This window comes from Schistocerca cancellata, chromosome 8 (genome assembly GCF_023864275.1).
Source record: "Schistocerca cancellata isolate TAMUIC-IGC-003103 chromosome 8, iqSchCanc2.1, whole genome shotgun sequence".
Lineage (NCBI taxonomy): Eukaryota > Metazoa > Arthropoda > Insecta > Orthoptera > Acrididae > Schistocerca > Schistocerca cancellata.
Genome location: NC_064633.1, coordinates 450,741,142 through 450,760,017, shown reverse-complemented (window position 1 = coordinate 450,760,017; position 18,876 = coordinate 450,741,142). Strand labels below are relative to the sequence as shown.

At 48.9% G+C, this 18,876-nt stretch overlaps 1 protein-coding gene across 1 annotated transcript in view; it reads left to right on the top strand.

Moving 5' to 3' along the window:
* The window catches only part of LOC126094612 (bumetanide-sensitive sodium-(potassium)-chloride cotransporter), a 355,958-nt gene that overhangs the window by 281,636 nt on the left and 55,446 nt on the right, over positions 1-18,876 (top strand). The window contains exon 12 of the mRNA XM_049909090.1: positions 5,850-6,061. Within this exon, the coding sequence (XP_049765047.1) occupies positions 5,850-6,061 (212 nt within the window). The remainder of the gene's footprint in view (positions 1-5,849; positions 6,062-18,876) is intronic.

Genomic DNA, 18,876 nt, shown 5'->3' with positions numbered 1-18,876 from the left:
TCTCAGCCGTCATCCTTTCCTTTGCATTGCTCTGCAGGAAACTTGGTTTCCAGCAATGCGAACCCCCGCCCTCCGTGGCTATCGGGGTTATTTTAAGAACCGAGCAGCTTATGAAAGGGTGTCTGGTGGCGTCTGCATCTATGTCCTTAACTCTCTTCACAGCGAGTTTGTACCTCTACAAACAGCTTTAGAGGCTGTCGCTGTTCGGGTGTGGACACCACAGGCTATCACCGTCTGCAGTATTTACCTTCCACCTGATGGTGTTGTCGCACAGCATGTCCTGGCTGCTCTGATAGCCGAACTGCCGCCACCTTTTTTGCTGCTGGGTGATTTCACTGCCCACAACCCTCTATGGGGTGGGACTGTCTCCGATGTTCGCGGTCGGGCCGTGGAGCATGTGTTGGCTCAGCTCGACCTTAGCCTCCTGAACACCGGTGCTCCCACGCATTTCAGTGTGGCCCATGGCTCGTTCTCGGCCATCGATCTCTCTATTTGCAGCCCTGGCCTTGTCCCATCCCTCCACTGGAGAGTGCACCCTGACCTGTGTGGTAGTGACCATTTTCCCATCTATTTGTCACTGCCCCAGTGTCATTCTTCTGGGCGCTTGCCCCGCTGGGCTCTCCACAGGGCTGACTGGCCAGCTTTTACTTCTGCTGCAACCATTGAGTCTCCCCCACAGGGTGACATTGACGAGGTGGTTCGTGTTTTAACCACGTCCATCCTTTCAGCGGCCGAGGCTTCCACCCCCCGTTCTTCTGGCCTCCCTCGGAGGAAGGCTGTCCCCTGGTGGTCGCCGGAGATTGCTGAGGCTATTCGTGACCGTAGGCGGGCTCTCCAGCGTCATAGGCGGCACCCGTCTCTGGAGACCCTCATCGCCTTTAAGAGGCTCCGTGCCTTCGCCCGCCGTCTTATTGCACGGCGCAAGCAGGAGTGCTGGGAGCGGTATGTTTCCTCCTTGGGCTCCCGTGTTTCCCCCTCGCTCGTGTGGTCCCGGATACGGCGGATTTATGGACACCAGACCCCTACGGGTGTCCCTGGGATCTCTTTGGACGGCGCTGTGTGCACGGACGCTGCCGCCATTGCTGAACACCTTGCTGCGCACTTCGCTACGAGCTCTGCGACTGCAACTTATCCCCCCGCCTTTCGCTCTCTCAAGGAGCGGGCCGAGCAGACGCCATTATCGTTCCACACGCGTCGTTCTGAAACTTACAATGCTCCTTTCAGCGAGAGGGAATTCCTCGCTGCCCTCGCCGATTGCCCTGATACAGCACCAGGACCGGACTGCATCCACGCACAGATGCTGAAGCATCTCTCCAGGGACTGCCAGAGACACATTCTCGCGATATTTAATCGCATTTGGAGCGAAGGAGTGTTCCCGTCGCAATGGCGAGAGGGTGTTATTGTCCCCATCTTGAAGCCCGGTGCGGACCCACTGGCGGTGGACAGCTATCGTCCCATTACCCTCACCAACGTTTTGTGCAAATTGCTCGAACGTATGGTGGGGCGGCGTTTGTGTTGGGTCCTTGAGTCGCGCGGTCTCCTCGCTCCATCCCAGGGTGGCTTCCGTCGGGGCCGGTCTGCAGTGGACAATTTGGTGCGGCTGGAATCTGCTGTCCGTATGGCCTTTGCCCGACGTCAGCATCTCGTTGCTGTGTTTTTCGATCTGCGGAAGGCGTATGACACCACATGGAGGCATCACATCCTCGCCACATTGCATGAGTGGGGTCTTCGTGGTCGGCTCCCGGCTTTTCTTCAAAGCTTTTTATTGCGCCGCTCTTTCCGGGTGCAAGTCGGTGCCACCTCTAGTCCCTCTTACATACAGGAAAATGGGGTCCCACAGGGCTCGGTGTTGAGTGTCTCCTTATTTTTAGTGGCCATTAATGGTCTGGCTGCAGCAGTGGGGTCGTCGGTGTCTCCTTCTTTGTATGCCGACGACTTCTGCATCTCATTTAGCTCCACGACTACGGGAGTCGCCGAACGCAGGCTGCAAGTCGCCGTTCGCAAGGCAGCATCCTGGGCTCTGACTCACGGCTTTCAGTTCTCTGCTGCCAAGACTCGAGTTATGCACTTCTGCAGGCGTCGGACGGTCCACCCTCATCCTGAACTTTACCTCGACGGCCACCTGCTTGAAGTGGTGGACACTTGCCGCTTCTTGGGACTCGTGTTTGATGCCCGACTCACATGGGTTCCTCATGTTACCCAGCTGAAGCAAAAATGCTGGCGGCACCTCAACGCCCTCCGCTGCCTTAGCCACACGTCTTGGGGTGCAGATCGCTGCACGCTGCTGCGGTTGTACAGGGCCCTTGTGCAGTCCCGGCTTGATTATGGGAGCCTGGCCTATGGGTCTGCGTCCCCCTCAGTGTTGAAGTTGTTAGACCCCATACACCACTGTGGGGTTAGGCTTGCCACTGGCGCTTTTCGCACCAGCCCCGTGGATAGTCTACTGGTGGAGGCCGGGGTTCCCCCACTGCGAATTCGCCGCCATCGTCTGCTCGTCGACTATGCTGTCCACGTTCATTGCTCGCCAGATCATCCCAATCGTCGCCTGCTTTTCCCTGCTATGGTCCTCCATCTGCCCGAACGGCGACCTAGGTCTGGGCTTTCCGTCGCTGTCCGCGTTCAGTCCCTGCTGTCGGAATTGGGTTCATTCCCTCTTCCGCCTCCCTTCCGGGTCAGTGCACCTACGCCTCCCTGGTGTTTGTCCCGGCCATCCATCCGTCTGGATTTGGCACAGGGACCTAAGGACTCGGTTCCGCCTATGGCCCTCCGTCGCCGTTTTCTTGCTCTCCTCGCCTCATTTTCGGACTGTGAGACTGTCTACACTGATGGTTCCCTGGTTGATGGTCGCACTGCCTACTCTTTTGCTCATGCTGCTCATGTTAAGCAGCACTCCTTGCCGGCTGGCTGCAGTGTTTTTACTGCAGAGCTGGTGGCCATATTGCGCGCTCTTGAGCATATGCGTTTCTGCTCAGGTAGGTCCGTCGTCATCTGCAGTGACTCCCTGAGCAGCCTTCAGGCCATCGACCGCTGCTATCCCTCCTCTCCTCTGGTGTCCTCCATTCAGGAGACAGTTTCCGCCATTGCCCGTTCTGGTCGTTCGGTGGTCCTGGTTTGGACGCCCGGTCATGTTGGCATCCCAGGGAACGAACGTGTAGACAGGCTGGCCAAAGGGGCGATCGACGCCCCGGCTTTGGAGGTCGGCCTTACGGCTCGCGACCAGCAGATGGTGTTGCGCCGTAAGCTGATTGGGGTGTGGGCTGCTGAGTGGCGTGGCATGACAGCCCCGAATAAACTGCGGGCTGTCAAGGGGACGACCGATGTGTGGCGTTCCTCCCTGCGGGCTTCTCGCAGGGACTCGGTAGTCCTGTGTCGGCTGCGCATCGGCCATACATACCTGATGCACGGCCATCTGTTGCGTCGGGAGGATCCCCCCTTGTGTCGGTGTGGGTCCCGGCTGACGGTCGGCCACATTTTGCTGGAGTGTCCTCGACTGCGCACACTCCGGCAATCTTTTAATCTCCCGGGCACTTTGGCTTTGATTTTATCTGACGATGCCTCCATGGCTGATGCCGTTTTAAATTTTATCCATGGTAGTCCGTTTTATGGTTCGATTTAGGGAGGTCCTGCACCTTTCCTTTTCTGTGTCTTTTGTCCTTGTGTCTGTTGCTGTTCTGGTGTGCCGTGAGATGGTTGGCTCTTTCCCTTTTTTTTTTTTTTGTTCTCGTGGTCAGTCAACCAGTCTCCGGCCGTCTTCCTTTCTTCTGTTTCTTTCTGTCTGGTGTTCCTCTGTCCTGTTCTTGTCTGTAATGTTTGTTGCTCCATTTGTGTTCTTTTAGCGCCTGGGGGGACGTCTCCTCCCCCTTTGGTTTTTACCTGCTCCGTGGATTTTCGGCTCGCCTGATTTTGGAATGGGGGACTGATGACCTTCGCTGTTTAGTCCCCCTTAAACATCCCAACAACCACCGGAGCATGTTGGCTGCAACCTATTCGAAAAGTGAAATGAATTCTACCTCAGGGCTTACCAGGCAGATATACACTACTGGTCATTAAAATTGCCACACCAAGAGGAAATGCAGATGATAAACGGGTATTCATTGGGCAAACATATTATCCTAGAACTGACATGTGATTACATTTTCACGCAATTTGGGAGCATAGATACTAAGAAATCAGTGCCCAGAACAACCACCTCTGGCCGTAATAACAGCCCTGATACGCCTGGGCATTGAGTCAAACAGAACTTGGATGGCGTGTACAGGTACAGCTGCCCATGCAGCTTCAACACGATACCACAGTTCATCAAGAGTAGTGACTGGCGTATTGTCACGAGCCAGTTGTTCGGCCACCATTGACCAGACGTTTTCAATTGGTGAGAGATCTGGAGAATGTGCTGGCCAGGGCAGCAGTCGAACATTTTCTGTATCCAGAAAGGCCCGTACAGGACCTGCAACATGCGGTCGTGCATTATCCTGCTGAAATGTAGGGTTTCGCAGGGATCGAATGAAGGGTAGAGTCACGGGTCATAACACCTCTGAAATGTAACGTCCACTGTTCAGAGTGCTGTCAATGCGAACAAGAGGTGACCGAAACGTGTTACCAATGGCACCCCATACCATCATGCCGGGTGATACGCCAGTATGGCGAAGACGAATACACGCTTCCAATGTGTGTTCACCGCGATGTCGCCAAACACGGATGCGACCATCATGTTGCTGTAAACAGAACCTGGATTCATCCGAAAAAATAACGTTTTTTGTCATTCGTGCACCCAGGTTCGTCGTTGAGTACAGCATCGCAGGCGCTCCTGTGTGTGATGCAGCGTCAAGGGTAACCGCAGCCATGGTCTCCCAGCCGATAGTCCATGCTGCTGCAAATGTCGTCGAAAGGTTCGTGCAGATGGTTGTTGTCTTGCAAACGTACCCATCTGTTGACTCAGGGATCGAGACCTGGCTGCACGATCCGTTACAACCATGTGGATAAGATGCCTGTCATCTTGACTGCTAGTGATACGAGGCCGTTGGGATCGAGCACGGCGTTCCGTATTACCCTCCTGAACCCACCGATTCCATATTCTCCTAACAGTCATTGGAACTCGACCAACGCGAGCAGCAATGTCGCGACAAGATAAACCGCAATCTCTATAGGCTACAATCCGACCTTTATCAAAGTCGGCCGGCCGGAGTGGCCGAGCGGTTAAAGGCGCTACAGTCTGAAACCGCACGACCGCTACGGTCGCAGGTTCGAATCCTGCCTCGGGCATGGATGTGTGTGATGTCCTTAGGTTAGTTAGGTTTAAGTAGTTCTAAGTTCTAGGGGACTTATGACCACAGCAGTTGAGTCCCATAGTGCTCAGAGCCAAAAAGCCATCAAAGTCGGAAACGTGATGGTACGCATTTCTGCTCCTTACACGAGGCATCACAAGAACGTTTCACCAGGCAACGCCGGTCAACTGCCGTTTGTGTATGAGATATCGGTTGGAAACTTTCCTCATGTCACACGTTGTAGGTGTCGCCACCGGCGCCAACCTTGTGTGAATGCTCTGAATAGCTAATCATTTGCATATCACAGCATCTTCTTCCTGTAGGTTAAATTTCGCGTCTGTAGCACATCTTCGTGGTTTAGCAATTTTAATGGCCAGTACTGTATTTTACGAATCCGCCACATGTTGTCAGCAGAAACCATAGTATCCCCCTTGTGGCTGCTGTTACAGCCACAGTTTCCGAAGATCGTTCCTGTTAGAAAAAAAACGTTTTTGTTTATTTGTGACATAACTGTTGGCAAAAGAGAAAATGGCGTTTCAGTACATAGTAAAAAGTAGTCCTGTGTATTGTCCATTCCATTTGTTGCAGACGCAAACTGGGGCAGCTCAACACAGGCGCAGACATATAAGACGGCACTGCACAGCGCGTACAAGCTGTCCAGTGTGGGCGACCACGTGAAGAACTACCGGCCGCAGCTGCTGGCGCTGACGGGCCGCCCTCAGGACAGACCCCCGCTGCTGGGGCTCGCCTCGCTCATCACCAAGGGCCACGCACTGCTCATCTGCGGCGACGTGCTGCAGGTATTCTAGCACCTGCATACAGCAACCTGCTCTGCCCATCTGTGGCAACGTGGCTGCGTGTATTCTAGCACCCACATCCAACAACCCACTCATCGTCAGCGACAAGCTGCAAGTATTCTAGCACGTGCGTCAAATACCCTGCTCATTGACGCCGATGTTGTTGTGGTCTTCAGTCCAGAGACTGATTGGATGCAGCTCTCCATGCTACTCTACCCTAAGTTTCTTCATCTCCCAGTACCTACTGCAACCTACATCCTTCTGAATCTGTTTAGTGTATTCATCTCTTGGTCTCACTCTGCGATTTTTACCCTCCACGCTGCCCTCCAATACTAAATTGGTGATCCCTTGATGCCTCAGAATATGCCCTACCAACCGATCTTCTTCTAGTCAAGTTGTGCCACGAATTTCTCTTCTCTCCAATTCTGTTCAATACCTCCTCATTAGTTATGTCATCTACCCATCTAATCTTCAGCATCCTTCTGTAGCACCACATTTCGAATGCTTCTATTCTCTTCTTGTCGAAACTATTTATCGTCCATGTTTCACTTCCATACATGGCTACACTCCATACAAATACTTTCAGAAAGGACTTCCTGATACTTAAATCTATACTCGATGTTAACAACTTTCTCTTCTTCAGAAATGCTTTCCTTGCCATTGCCAGTCTACATTTTGTATCTTCTCTACTTCGACCATCATCAGTTATTTTGCTCCCCAAATAGCAGTACTCATTTACTACTTTAAGTGTCTCATTTCGTAATCTAATTCCCGCAGCATCACCCGATTTAATTCGACTACATTCCATTATTCTCGTTTTGTTTTTGTTGATGTTCATCTTACATCCTCCTTTCAAGACCATGTCCATTCCGTTCAGCCGCTCTTCCAGGTCCTTTGCTGTCTCTGACAGAATTACAATGTCATCGGCCAACCTCAAAGTTTTTATTTCTTCTCCATGGATTTTAATTCCTTCTCCGAATTTTTCTTTTGTTTCCTTTACTGCTTCCTCAATATACAGATTGAATAACATCAGGGACAGGCTACAACCCTGTCTCACTCCCTTCCCAACCACTGCTTCCATTTCATGTCCCTCGACTCTTATAACTGCCATCTGGTTTCTGTACAAATTGTAAATAGCCTTTCGCTCCCAGTATTTTACCCCTGCCACTTTCAGAATTTGAAAGAGAGTATTCCAGTCAACATTGTCAAATGTTTTCTCTAAGTCTAACAAATGCTAGAAACGTAGGTTTGCCTTTCCTTAATCTATTTTCTAAGATAAGTCTTAGGTTCAGTAGTGCCTCAAGTGTTCCAACATTTCTACAGAATCAAAACTGATTTTCCCCGAGGTCGGCTTCTACCAGTTTTTCCATTCGTGTGTAAAGAATTCGTGTTAGTATTTTGCAGCAGTGGCTTATTAAACTGACAGTTCGGTAATTTTATCATCTGTCAACACCTGCTTTCTTTGGTATTATATTATTCTTGAAATGTGAGGGTATTTCACATGTCTCATACATCTTGCTCACCAGATGGTAGAGTTTTGTCAGAACTGGCTCTCCCAAGGTTGTCAGTAGTTCTAATGGAATGTTGTCTACTCCCGGGGCCTTATTTCGACTTAGGTCTTTCAGTGTTCTGTCAAACTCTTCACGCAGTATCATATCTCCCATTTCATCTTAATCTACATTCTCTTCCATTTCTATAATATTGTCCTTAAGAACATCGCCCTTGTATAGACCCACTGTATACTCCATCCACCTTTTCGCTTTCGCTTCTTTGCTTAGAAGTGGTTTTCCATCTGAGCTCTTGATATTCATGCAAGTGGTTCTCTATTCTCGAAAGGTATCTTTAATTTTCCTGTAGTCCGTATCTTACTCTTAGTGAGATAAGCCTCTACATCCTTAGATTTGTCCTCTAGCCATCCCTGCTTAACCATTTTGCACTTCCTGTCGATCTCATGTTTGAGACGTTTGTATTCCTTTTCGCCTGCTTCATTTACTGCATTTTTATATTTTGTCCTTTCATCAGTTAAATTCAATATCTCTTGTATTACCCAAGGATTTCTATTAGCCGTCGTCTTTTTACCTGCTGCATCCTCTGCTAGCTTCACTATTTTGTCTCTCAATATGCTGCAGTTTTTCTGGCCCTTACGTCCAGTACCCATCTTATCTCCAGTGATGAGTTGCTGATATTTAGCACTTGCATCCAGTACCCTGCTCATCTGCGTTGATGTGCTGCAGATGCTCTTGCATCCACTTCCAATAATCTGCTCATCTCTATTTCCTCGGATCGTTAGACAACAATTCAAGCATATCTTATTAATGGAGTTTATTACAGTAAGTTAAATTGACAATACTTAACTTTGCGCGTTCGCAAAGTTGTGTCGCAAGTAAATGGCGACAGGCAATCAATCAATGTCCTTCGGTATATACAATTTAAATGCAAGCAAAACGAAACAGTTCATAAGTCACTGCTGTAGCATTTGTATGACGGCTCTTCCTTCCACTGCGGCTGCGGCGTGCACCTTTCTTCTTATGAGGAAGGCTCTTCTGTCTTCCTCGGTGTCAGACAGTATGAGCTGTGAAGCTATTCCTGTGGACAAAGCTTAAGAATTAAGTTTAGGGTATACATACATTTAAGAATGGCTACTTTGACAAACACTTATTGGTGCCATGATTTACTCTTCACTGCTGGTTAGCGGTTTTTACACACACACACACACACACACACACACACACACACACACACACATACACGACCGCTCCCGGGATTGGAATGACTCCTTATCCTCTCCCTTAAAACCCACATCCTTTCGTCTTTCCCTCTCCTTCCCTCTTTCCTGACGAAGCAACCGTTGGTTGTGAAAGCTTGAATTTTGTGTGTGTGTGTTTGTGTTTGTTTGTTTGTGTGTCTATCAACATGCCAACGCTTTCGTTTGATAAGTTACATTATATATATATATATATATATATATATATATATATATATATATATATATATATAATAGAGGGAAACATTCCACGGGGGAAAAATATATATACACACACACAAAATTCAAGCTTTCACAACCAACGGTTGCTTCGTCAGAAAAGAGGGAAGGAGAGGGAAAGGCGAAAGGATGTGGGTTTTAAGGGAGAGGGTAAGGAGTCATTCCAATCCCGGGAGCGGTCGTATATATATATATATATATATATATATGTGTGTGTGTGTGTGTGTGTGTGTGTGTGTGTGTGTGTGTGTGTATAAAAACCGCTAACCAGCAGTGAAGAGTAAAGCATGGCACCAATAAATGTTTGTCAAAGAAGCCACTCTTAAATGTGTGTATACCCTAATATATACACTCCTGGAAATGGAAAAAAGAACACATTGACACCGGTGTGTCAGACCCACCATACTTGCTCCGGACACTGCGAGAGGGCTGTACAAGCAATGATCACACGCACGGCACAGCGGACACACCAGGAACCGCGGTGTTGGCCGTCGAATGGCGCTAGCTGCGCAGCATTTGTGCACCGCCGCCGTCAGTGTCAGCCAGTTTGCCGTGGCATACGGAGCTCCATCGCAGTCTTTAACACTGGTAGCATGCCGCGACAGAGTGGACGTGAACCGTATGTGCAGTTGACGGACTTTGAGCGAGGGCGTATAGTGGGCATGCGGGAGGCCGGGTGGACGTACCGCCGAATTGCTCAACACGTGGGGCGTGAGGTCTCCACAGTACATCGATGTTGTCGCCAGTGGTCGGCGGAAGGTGTACGTGCCCGTCGACCTGGGACCGGACCGCAGCGACGCGCGGATGCACGCCAAGACCGTAGGATCCTACGCAGTGCCGTAGGGGACCGCACCGCCACTTCCCAGCAAATTAGGGACACTGTTGCTCCTGGGGTATCGGCGAGGACCATTCACAACCGTCTCCATGAAGCTGGGCTACGGTCCCGCACACCGTTAGGCCGTCTTCCGCTCACGCCCCAACATCGTGCAGCCCGCCTCCAGTGGTGTCGCGACAGGCGTGAATGGAGGGACGAATGGAGACGTGTCGTCTTCAGCGATGAGAGTCGCTTCTGCCTTGGTGCCAATGATGGTCGTATGCGTGTTTGGCGCCGTGCAGGTGAGCGCCACAATCAGGACTGCATACGACCGAGGCACACAGGGCCAACACCCGGCATCATGGTGTGGGGAGCGATCTCCTACACTGGCCGTACACCACTGGTGATCGTCGAGGGGACACTGAATAGTGCACGGTACATCCAAACCGTCATCGAACCCATCGTTCTACCATTCCTAGACCGGCAAGGGAACTTGCTGTTCCAACAGGACAATGCACGTCCGCATGTATCCCGTGCCACCCAACGTGCTCTAGAAGGTGTAAGTCAACTACCCTGGCCAGCAAGATCTCCGGATCTGTCCCCCATTGAGCATGTTTGGGACTGGATGAAGCGTCGTCTCACGCGGTCTGCACGTCCAGCACGAACGCTGGTCCAACTGAGGCGCCAGGTGGAAATGGCATGGCAAGCCGTTCCACAGGACTACATCCAGCATCTCTACGATCGTCTCCATGGGAGAATAGCAGCCTGCATTGCTGCGAAAGGTGGATATACACTGTACTAGTGCCGACATTTTGCATGCTCTGTTGCCTGTGTCTATGTGCCTGTGGTTCTGTCAGTGTGATCATGTGATGTATCTGACCCCAGGAATGTGTCAATAAAGTTTCCCCTTCCTGGGACGATGAATTCACGGTGTTCTTATTTCAATTTCCAGGAGTGTATATATTTCACTCATTCATTCATTCACCCTCACCGTTAATATGATCTCGGTACGTATTCACTCGTCCATCCATACACAGACTCGCCGCTGTTGGCGACATTCTTCTGGGGTTGTGTTTATGTACATACATTTGTATGGGGAAATATTATTTACAATATTTACATTTGGTTTTGGAGTAGGTCGGATTCAGGGAGGGGTGTTGTCTTCTTTCTTCGACTATCTCTGCAGCAGGTCCGGCCATCTGATGTTCTCTTTGAGGTGCTCTCGGTGACCGAGGGCGGTGATGAGGGGGTTCTTTGCTGCGGCCGCGGCTTGGCAGCGTGGCGCTTATGTTCTCTTCGTGTAGATGCCACTCCAGTTGTGGTGTCGACCTAGCGTACTATTGGCTGACGTCATCTCACAGCCCTCTCTGCTGTTCCGTTCTTCACCGTCGTGCTGGCGCTTGTCGTTATGCCGGAACACTATGGGTATAATGTCTCCCACATCCAGCACCCTTCTCATCTGCAGTGACTTACTGCAGTGGTATCTAATAACCTGTTCATGTGGGGCGACATGCTCCAGCTATTTTAGCGCCTACATCCAACACTCTGCTCTGTTTATCTGCAGCGATGTGTTGCGCGTATTCAAGCACTCGTATCTACCCTCCTTGATAGCAGTGGTATGCTGCAGGTATTTCTTACACTTGCGTCAAGTATCCTGCTCATCGGCAGTGACGCGTTGCTTGTATACAGGCTGTCCCAAAAAAGAACGACCCGATTTTAAATAGAATTATTTATTAGGAAGAAGGGCTTAACACCAACAAATTCCATACTAAATTACTCAGAAAAGACAGAAGTTTATAAAAATCCATCATAAATGCTCAATATGTCCTCGATTGGCTGCACGGACTACATCTAGGCGATAGCCGAGTTCATCCCAAACTGAGCGTAAGGTGTCTCCTGTCACTGAAGCTACAGCAGCTGAAATTCTGGTTTTTAGTTCATCAGTGTCACGGGGTAAGGGAGGAACGTTTAGCACGAAATCGAATATGAAACGCCCGCTGAACTGCGATTACTGATTGAGTACGACTAAGTTCAATAAGACAATACGCCTTCTGAAACTTCCTGGCAGATTAAAACTGTGTGCCGGACCAAGACTCGAACTCGGGACCATTGCCTTGCGCGGGCAAGGTTCGCAGGAGAGCTTCTGTAAGGTTTGGAAGGTAGGAGACGAGGTACTGGCAGAAGTAAAGCTGTGAGGACGGGTCTTGAGTCGTGCGTGGGTAGCTCAGATGGTAGAGCACTTGCTTGCGAAAGGCGTAGGTCCCGAGTTCGAATCTCAATCCGGCACACAGTTTTAATCTGCCAGGAAGTTTCATATCAGCGCACACTCCGCTGCAGAGTGAAAATCTCATTCTGGAATACGCCTTCTGTTGTGCGGACGCCATATTGCGCGAGACTGGCTGCACGCTCCTGGTCAGCGCTCGTAGCGACGTCTAGCGGATTTTTTTCTTGAAACTCTAGACCATGCCGATTACATCTAGCGCTGTTTCAGTTACCTAGTGACATTTGTCTCAATATTATTACAAGCTAAAATCGGTTCATTCTTTTTGGGACACCCTATATTATCTCCCACATCCAATACCGTAGTCTTCCGGCGTAACGACAAGCGCCGGCACGATGATCAAGAACGGAAGAGCAGAGATGGCTGTGAGATGACGTCAGCCAACAGTACGCTGACCAACTCCTCTCTAGGACGGCACCAAGACAGGAGCGGCCTCTACACGAAGAGAATACAAGCGACGCGCCGCCTAGCCCCGGCGGAGTGGAAGACGAGCAATCATACAAACGCTACAACATTGACTTATGAACTGTGTTGTTTTGCTTGCGTTGAAATTGTGTGTTTCGAAAGACATTGATGATTTGCATGTCACCATTTGCTTGCGACACACCTTTGAGAATAGGCGAGGTTAAGTATTGTCAGTTTAACTCACTGTAATAAAACCCATTTTACGATTTCCTCGAATTGTTGTCTAACGATCCGAGAAAATAGCTTCCTAGGCACCCTATATTAGACGAGTGGGCAGAACCCAACAATCTGTGTGACATTCTACAATTATTCTAGCACCTGCATCGAATACAATACTCATTTGCGATGATGTGCTGCAGGTCTTCCAGCAACTGCACCCAGTAACCTGTTCGTATGTCGCAATGTGCTGCAGATGTTCTCTCACCTGCATCCGACACTCTACTCTGTTCGTCTGTGACGACATGCTGCTTATATATGTGCAAACATATACAAAATCACGCTCATCTGCGTGGATATGCTGCATTTGTTCAAGCAACAGGTTCCAATAACCTGTGTGTATGTCGCCATATGCTACAGGTATACATTACCCTGCTCATGTGTGGTGATGTGCTGAACGTATATTATATCAAACATCCAATTACTTCGTTAGCTTTGATGATGTGCTACAGGTATCCTACCTCCCACACCTACTTCTCTGTGACAACATGCTACAGGTAATTGGGAGCCCACATTCAACAATCTGCTTATCTCCAGTGATGTGCTGCACGTATTTGAGCACTCACGTCCAGTAACCTTCTCCTCTGTGGCGATGCTCTGCAGGTATTCTAGTGCTCGCATCCAATACCCTTCCCATCTGCGGCGATACGCTGCAGGTACTTCAATCTGATGAGAAAAATGCATGCAACGCATGGCAGAGAATGGATATACACTCCTGGAAATTGAAATAAGAACACCGTGAATTCATTGTCCCAGGAAGGGGAAACTTTATTGACACATTCCTGGGGTCAGATACACCACATGATCACACTGACAGAACCACAGGCACATAGACACAGGCAACAGAGCATGCACAATGTCGGCACTAGTACAGTGTATATCCACCTTTCGCAGCAATGCAGGCTGCTATTCTCCCATGGAGACGATCGTAGAGATGCTGGATGTAGTCCTGTGGAACGGCTTGCCATGCCATTTCCACCTGGCGCCTCAGTTGGACCAGCGTTCGTGCTGGACGTGCAGACCGCGTGAGACGACGCTTCATCCAGTCCCAAACATGCTCAATGGGGGACAGATCCGGAGATCTTGCTGGCCAGGGTAGTTGACTTACACCTTCTAGAGCACGTTGGGTGGCACGGGATACACGCGGACGTGCATTGTCCTGTTGGAACAGCAAGTTCCCTTGCCGGTCTAGGACTGGTAGAACGATGGGTTCGATGACGGTTTGGATGTACCGTGCACTATTCAGTGTCCCCTCGACGATCACCAGTGGTGTACGGCCAGTGTAGGAGATCGCTCCCCACACCATGATGCCGGGTGTTGGCCCTGTGTGCCTCGGTCGTATGCAGTCCTGATTGTGGCGCTCACCTGCACGGCGCCAAACACGCATACGACCATCATTGGCACCAAGGCAGAAGCGACTCTCATCGCTGAAGACGACACGTCTCCATTCGTCCCTCCATTCACGCCTGTCGCGACACCACTGGAGGCGGGCTGCACGATGTTGGGGCGTGAGCGGAAGACGGCCTAACGGTGTGCAGAACCGTAGCCCAGCTTCATGGAGACTGTTGCGAATGGTCCTCGCCAATACCCCAGGAGCAACAGTGTCCCTAATTTGCTGGGAAGTGGCGGTGCGGTCCCCTACGGCACTGCGTAGGATCCTACGGTCTTGGCGTGCATCCGTGCGTCGCTGCGGTCCGGTCCCAGGTCGACGGGCACGTGCACCTTCCGCCGACCACTGGCGACAACATCGATGTACTGTGGAGACCTCACGCCCCACGTGTTGAGCAATTCGGCGGTACGTCCACCCGGCCTCCCGCATGCCCACTATACGCCCTCGCTCAAAGTCCGTCAACTGCACATACTGTTCACGTCCACGCTGTCGCGGCATGCTACCAGTGTTAAAGACTGCGATGGAGCTCCGTATGCCACGGCAAACTGGCTGACACTGACGGCGGCGGTGCACAAATGCTGCGCAGCTAGCGCCATTCGACGGCCAACACCGCGGTTCCTGGTGTGTCCGCTGTGCCGTGCGTGTGATCATTGCTTGTACAGCCCTCTCGCAGTGTCCGGAGGAAGTATGGTGGGTCTGACACACCGGTGTCAATGTGTTCTTTTTTCCATTTCCAGGAGTGTACATTGTGACACAGTCTAGAGCAGATTATTATGTGACGTCATAAATACATTTACATCACCTTACATTCAAGGATTAGGCTATTCTCTATTCTGAACTCACAAGCAGAATCATTCCCGTCACTTCTGAGGTCTTTCAGCACCTCTTTTCCCATTCAGCTTGCAGTTCACGGCCTTCTTGGAAATTCTATGACCTGTCTTTCTCATGAGTTGTTGTCGTGAACGTTCACAATACTTTCGAATTTTTTAAGTCGTGTTGAAATTATTTCATTCTGTTCTGATATCTTTATTTCTAATCATGTGTCTTTTTGTGCAGCCCTTCCTCCTCCTTACGAATCTTATCTCTGCTGCTTAATTTTTTAAAGCCATCTTTCATTTCCTTAGGGTAAGGCAGGAGCCACCATCACTTTATAGAATTTCATGGTGGTTCTTTTTGTACTTTATGGTCAAATGTCTGCTAATTATACCTGTGGTGTGCGTACTGTAAGACCTTCAGTACACACACCATCAGATTATTTGACTTGTCGCTCTAACGAAGTAGGCGGGTGTCAGCGATATGTCTCGTGGTCTTATCGTGGCATGTTTATCTTCTGCCGTTAGGTCAGACGATAGAAATGCCACTTGCACGCTTAGAGTGGCAGATTGATGGTGACCAACTTTAAACAGAACTTGATTAATTTTCACACACATTTATTAAAATAATAACAAGCATAATAATTACTTAACTTGGTTCTGAATGCTATTTACAATTGCAATCTGGAGTTCCTTTGGTATTGGTACGTTAATCTTAATCTCACATATATCTCTGATACTTGACAAAAGTGTCTATACATTTACCTTCATGGCAATGTACAGGAATATGGTAATCTTATTAGGCGCAGACTGAAACTTGACTATAGACTGGTGCAGACAAATGCAGACTGACTAATCGGAGGTCTGTGCACTCGTTATATTACCTCGCGCGTTCAGGTATCTCTGCGCGAGTGTGATCCGCGGGGAGAAAAGGCTCTACGTTACCAGCAATCTCATTGGCTGCGTTACATATTAATACGCGGATCGGCGGAAGCAGAATTTGGTCCGTCTCTATGGCGGTACCATCTCGTAGTGCGGAGATGGACGAGCGCTGCGCCTGCGCTGTTGTGCTTAGCGGGGTGCGCTCTAGTGGGAAAGTTGTGTACGCACTGACTACGTGGAAGTATGTACACAACAACACCCCAGACAGTTTTTAATATATGTGCTTCATTTAAAACTAGCTGAGTACTTGGCATTACCTGTGTATGTTTTTACTGCAATCCTCTATTAGTCCACCTCCTCCTCCACCACCCTCTCTCTGTCCACCTTCTACGCCCCACCTCCACTCTCAGTCCATCTCCTCCCCCCCTCTCTGACCATCTGCTCCTCACCCCCCTACGTCCATTTGCTCTCCCCCATCTGTCCACCTGCTTCTTCCCCTCTGGCCACCTGTTCCTTCCCCCTCCATCCCTTTCCTACTGCCCCTCTCTTTGTTCATCTGCTTCCCCCCTCGCTGTCTGCTCATCTCCTCCTATCCCCTCCCGTGTCCAAGTTACCATCCTAACCCTAAAAGAAGGCTGGAGGTTTTTATCCCCACAGTATGTATTTCTACATCGTAACTATATACGTACCAAATTTGGTTGACATCGTTCCAGGGGTTTTGGATGCACTTTTTAACCGTGACTTTGCCCATATACGCACACATTAACATGAATTTTTACACATATTACACCTTTATCTCTAGCGATTGTCGATCTGCAGCATCATTTTCAAGCAGCTTAATGTTTATGACGCTGTATCTTCTGAACTTTATGCTGAACAGTGATATAAGTTTCTATGTACAGTCGTGGACAAAACGAGCGAAACCCCTCGCCTTTTCGTTATGCTGATCCGCACAGCTTTAAAGTCTGCTACACAGCATAACACGCAAGGCGACGAAGTGCCACCAACATACTATGCAAGTTCGCTCAGCTGATGTCTGAGATAGCTAGCACTGGAGAAACACGCGCTTCAAAGACGCCACAGCATCGTCTGCCACCACTTCGTGGGAAACTAAATACCTCAAGTATAAGCCAATGTGTTGTATTGGCATATCTTTGACTATGACTTGGATCTAAAGTGTGGTTATGGAGAGTATGTATGCTCAGATTGCGAATACATCATGAATAAAGACAAGGGGAAATGAATTAGGCGTCCTTCCTCTTCCCTAACATCAAATATATTTTAGTGATTCTTTCTTGAATGAACTGCGCAGAAAATCATTCACTAGAAGTGAATAACTTTTTAGTAACACAAGATGATATTAACAGCTTGCCGGCGCGGGTTAACCGTGCGTTCAACGGCGTCATATCGCGGACCGCGCGGCTCCTTGCGCCGTCAGTTCGATCCTTCCTCGGGCATGGACGTGTGTTAGGTTAGGTAAGTTGAAGTAGTTCTAGGTCGAGGGGACTGATGACCTAAGCAGTTTGGTGACAGAGTTCTTAGAGCCATTTTTTGACCTTTCGCGTAAATTTTCTTTACATAAACGGCTGTATCTTTAGATTACGTTGACATAGCTCACTTTTTTACACCACCAAGGGACCGTGTACCGCAGGAAGTGCGATAAATTTCCGCTTATTATGTCCACCCGTACTCGAGGTAAACGGGTTTTAAGGGTTGGGTAGACAGATAGACGGTCAAGAAAGTAAGACTAGTAGTGTTCCATTTTTACCCATTTACGTGACGAAATCCAGCAACGAAAATAGCTACCACAGTTACTGAAGATGAGGGCCGCATAATAATTTCCTCTACTATTTATTCGAAATGTTCCAGTTGCAACCGATACATCAGCATATTAATCGTAGCTACGCTTTCGATCCAAATCACGTTCACAGGAATGCAAATAAAATCCATTTGCCTATACACGTGGTAATTCAGATCCCGATATTAATGCCACCGCGTTTTAGATGTGCGAGCATTCCCATTGCTAGCTACCTTAAGGAACACTTCGGCTAATGAACGTTTCCTGGCTGTGGCACGTCTAATGGAGAATTCGAAACATTGGAGAATATGTTTAGCAGCTACGTCGCCGTTTATTTCCTGGGGTGGTGCAGAATTATCCTACTAAATTTACTCGCTAATAACAGTTTTTTGTTATTTCGATAAACATCCCGAATGATTGTCACATAAGCGGTGACATAAAGGTAGACAGTTCATGTTTTTGAGTCCAGAAAGCTCTATGCAACAGAAACTGCAGATCATTTTGCCATTTTCGTTGCGAAATTACCGGCTTATTCATGTCTGTGGAAATAACAGGGGGCCGTTTGTCTGGGTTGTCTGCTAGCGCAGTGAAAGGTGTTTGCTACTGCAAGGGAGGTCTGGTTTGTTTTCGGTTCTAATCTCGATACAGGCAGATAGACTATCAGTAAAGGAATTTTAAGAAATTCTCGCGCCCCCAATACGTTTTATTGCTACCTTTATTCTGTACCGGCGCCTTTCGGATGTCGATATGAAACTCTTGTAGAATTTCATACTTGTTACTGCCTACTTTTTCCGCTTCTGTCAATAATTTGACTTAAGTGTGGCACTGGATGATTTTTAACTGAATTTCGTTATGAATCTTCACGCATTGCTAAATTTGCACACTTTCGTGGTAGGTCAGCAACGATAATCCAGTATGACTGGTCTGAACGTTGACACAGACCATTTCGCGGCCGAATGTTCGTAATATTTTGCTAATTCGTAACGATCTGGCGTACCTTGTCTTACTAAAACAGTTATGTTATTTCGATAAGCTGAAATTCATTTTTATTAGTACAGTTCATACTAATTAGCGTTTCTTCTTTCATTTATATCTTATATTTAGGTGTTGTGGTTAACACACTAATCAGCATTAATATAGTCTTACATATGATTGAAAACAGCCTGATAAATTTCGG